The 2,833-nt window shown below is 50.5% G+C and overlaps 1 protein-coding gene across 1 annotated transcript; it reads left to right on the top strand.

Annotated features, from left to right (window-relative positions):
- The first annotated feature begins 704 nt into the window (after positions 1-704).
- Positions 705-2,395, top strand: LOC147635514 (chalcone synthase-like). The gene is made up of 2 exons (XM_086802820.1): positions 705-1,168; positions 1,274-2,395. The coding sequence occupies exons 1-2, from the start codon at positions 817-819 to the stop codon at positions 2,251-2,253; spliced, it is 1,332 nt and encodes a 443-aa protein (XP_086658946.1). The 5' UTR covers positions 705-816; the 3' UTR covers positions 2,254-2,395.
- Positions 2,396-2,833: the final 438 nt, after the last annotated feature.

Here is a 2,833-nt window from a genome sequence, read left to right as displayed (position 1 = left end):
ATCATGTGGTGCAAGTGTCATGTATATGATGGGCACATTTGTGCAAAACTTTAGCAAAGAATTATTAAAAGTGTTTAATACTCGCGAGCAGGGTTACCTTTTCATGGGTTGCCCTGCCCTTCAAAATTGACGGCAAGCAAAAATCAAACATTTATTTATAATTCTAGTGTAATTTTGGACGGGTTTAAAGAAATTTCCCAAGTTTTTAATGCCGCAATGCCCAAAATAGGCATAACATATGTCAAAAAGTAAGCCTTCTATATCGTGCATTGTGGTTGGTTGGTGAAAGGAGTAGAGTTCCTAGATTTGATCCTTACCATCCACACCCGTTAGGTCATCCACACCCGTTAGATGATATGACCCCACGGTACATATCTCTACCCTATTATTCTCACTATTCTTGCCCTTGCCACCACGAAATGTCACTTCCTGTGCCTTTGGGACGTGAGAGGAGTGTACAAAGGAGGACCCCACTAGTTTTATTTGCCCACGTAGACATCAAGACGTGTAGCATATAGACATCAAGACAAATGTTTGAAGCTAAGTTCACATCATGTTGGAAACACGAGGGAGAGGGATGGACTTACAACCGTATATGCCATGGGCCAGAGTTGATTGGTCAGAGAGAGAGAGAGAGAGAGAGAGAAGCGTTCAAAGGCGTGGACTGGTCGTCACGTCTCGGTGTATAAATGTAGGACGAAGTACTAGCTTCGGGAATGAAGACGAGAGCTTGAACTCAAGCCTCTGTCTAGTTTCCGATCAAATTAGAGCAGCTTGAACCTTAATCTTAAACCTTAAACCTTCATCGAGAGAACCATGTTTCTGGAGGTGGAAGTCGCCGCCCAAGGCCGCCGTGAGTGGGTGCAGACGGATCCAGCTCCCGGCACTCCCCGCACTTGCACCACCTGGCTGGAGCAGCCGTCCCCGCGCGCTCCTCTGCCCGGGGCACCCATGTGGGTGGACAACCCCTCCCCCCGCCTCACCAATGGCGCTGCCGCTGCGGGCGTCTTCCCTCCTGTGTTTGCTGAGAAGCCGCATGCTTCTGTCCTGGCCATGGGCCGCGCCACCCCGCCGCACCAGATCGACCAGGCCACCTACACGGATTGGTATTTTAACATCACCAACAGCGCCCACAAGGAGGAGCTCAAACGCAAGATGCAGCGAATCTGTAAGTAACACCATCTCCTCCGTCAATAATTGTTACCTTGTTTTGACACTTGGGCTAGCAAATGATACCGATGATGACTATCTAACGGGTCGAATTTGAATGCAGGCGATCGGTCCGGCATCAAAAATCGTTATTCCATCTTGACGGAGGAGTTCCTGAAAGAGCACCCGGAGTTCTACACGCCGGGTGAGCCCAGCCTCGAGCAGCGCAACTCCATCTTCGCCAAAGAGGTGCCTAAGCTGGCGCATGAGGCGGCCCTAGAAGCCATCCGTGAGTGGGGGCGCCCGGCCTCCGATATTACACACCTGGTGGTGGCCACCTTGACGGGCATCGCCATCCCTGGCGCCGACGTCACTCTCACCAAGTCACTCGGCCTGCGGCCGGACGTGAACCGCGTGATGCTGTACATGCTTGGCTGCTACGCCGGCATCACCGCTCTGCGCGTGGCCAAGGACCTCGCCGAGAACAACCCTGGGTCTCGCATCCTCATCTGCTGCAGCGAGCTGGCCGCCCCCACCTTCCGCGCCCCCAACGAAAAGTTCCCCTACGACCTGGTGGGCACTGCCCTCTTCGGAGACGGCGCCTCCAGCGTCATCGTGGGTGCCATGCCCAAGCCCACCATCGAACGTCCCCTCTACAAGATCCACTGGGTAGGCGAGGTGCTCGCTCCCGACTCCGAGAAGATAATCGAGGGCACTCTGAAGCTGGAGGGCCTGCAGTTCTACCTCGACAGGACTCTGCCTAGCCTCGTGTCCAAGCACGTTGGAAATTTTTGCCGGACGGCTCTCGACAACGCCCCAGCCAAGCCAGGCTTCAACGACGTTTTCTGGGCCGTTCACTCCGGCGGGCCCGCCATCCTAAACGCGGTAGAGGAGGCGCTGCAGTTGACGCCAGAAAAGCTCGCCGCTAGCCGCCACATTCTGCATAACTACGGCAACATATCGGCGTCCACCGTTCTATTCGTGCTCGACGAGCTCCGCCGGCACGATTCGTCCTCCGATGTGCAGGCCGGCTGCCAGTGGGGCATCGCCGTCGCGTTCGGGCCAGGCGTTACCATCGAGGGAGCGCTTCTCGAGCGGTGCTAGGCTTTTGTCTGTTTCTAACTTGGAAGAGTATCCTTCTTACTACTTTCGTAAATATGTCGTCGCTGTAATTTGATTATAAATTCAAAGCTTTGTCATTTTTTCTTTTCAATAAATCTTTCGAAATCTCCCCTTTTTGGTATTATGGTACGTGTTCACACTTTCTCTAAAATAGGCCACCAAAAATATATTGTTTTGCATTTCCATTAAATATATTCTATGACTTTTTCAAGAATAAGAGTGTTTTTTCTAAGGTTTTATTTTAGTATGTAATGATTAATGCTTGAGAAAGCTAAAAAAATAATGACCCTCCTTAACCTTTCTATTTGCATGCATTCAAATTTCACCCATGTCCTCAAATTTCACCCATGTCCTCTCTATTAGGTTCTATGGCATGTGTTCACACTTTCTTTTTGCATCTCTCTCTCTCTTTCCCATGTTGCAAGGCACAATAGAGGGGCCAATAAGGAGGGCGGGTTCTTATAGAAGTACAATTTTTTTGGGATAATAATTGGAGTATATACCCATTGTGTCAAAATATGATTTGTTGATAATGGGCATAGTACTAATTTTCGTATGCAAG

This window comes from Cibotium barometz, chromosome 9 (genome assembly GCF_041138505.1).
Source record: "Cibotium barometz isolate CiBa-2024 chromosome 9, ASM4113850v1, whole genome shotgun sequence".
NCBI lineage: Eukaryota > Viridiplantae > Streptophyta > Polypodiopsida > Cyatheales > Cibotiaceae > Cibotium > Cibotium barometz.
Note: the sequence above shows the minus strand (reverse complement) of the source record. Positions and strands in the feature narration are given on the sequence as shown.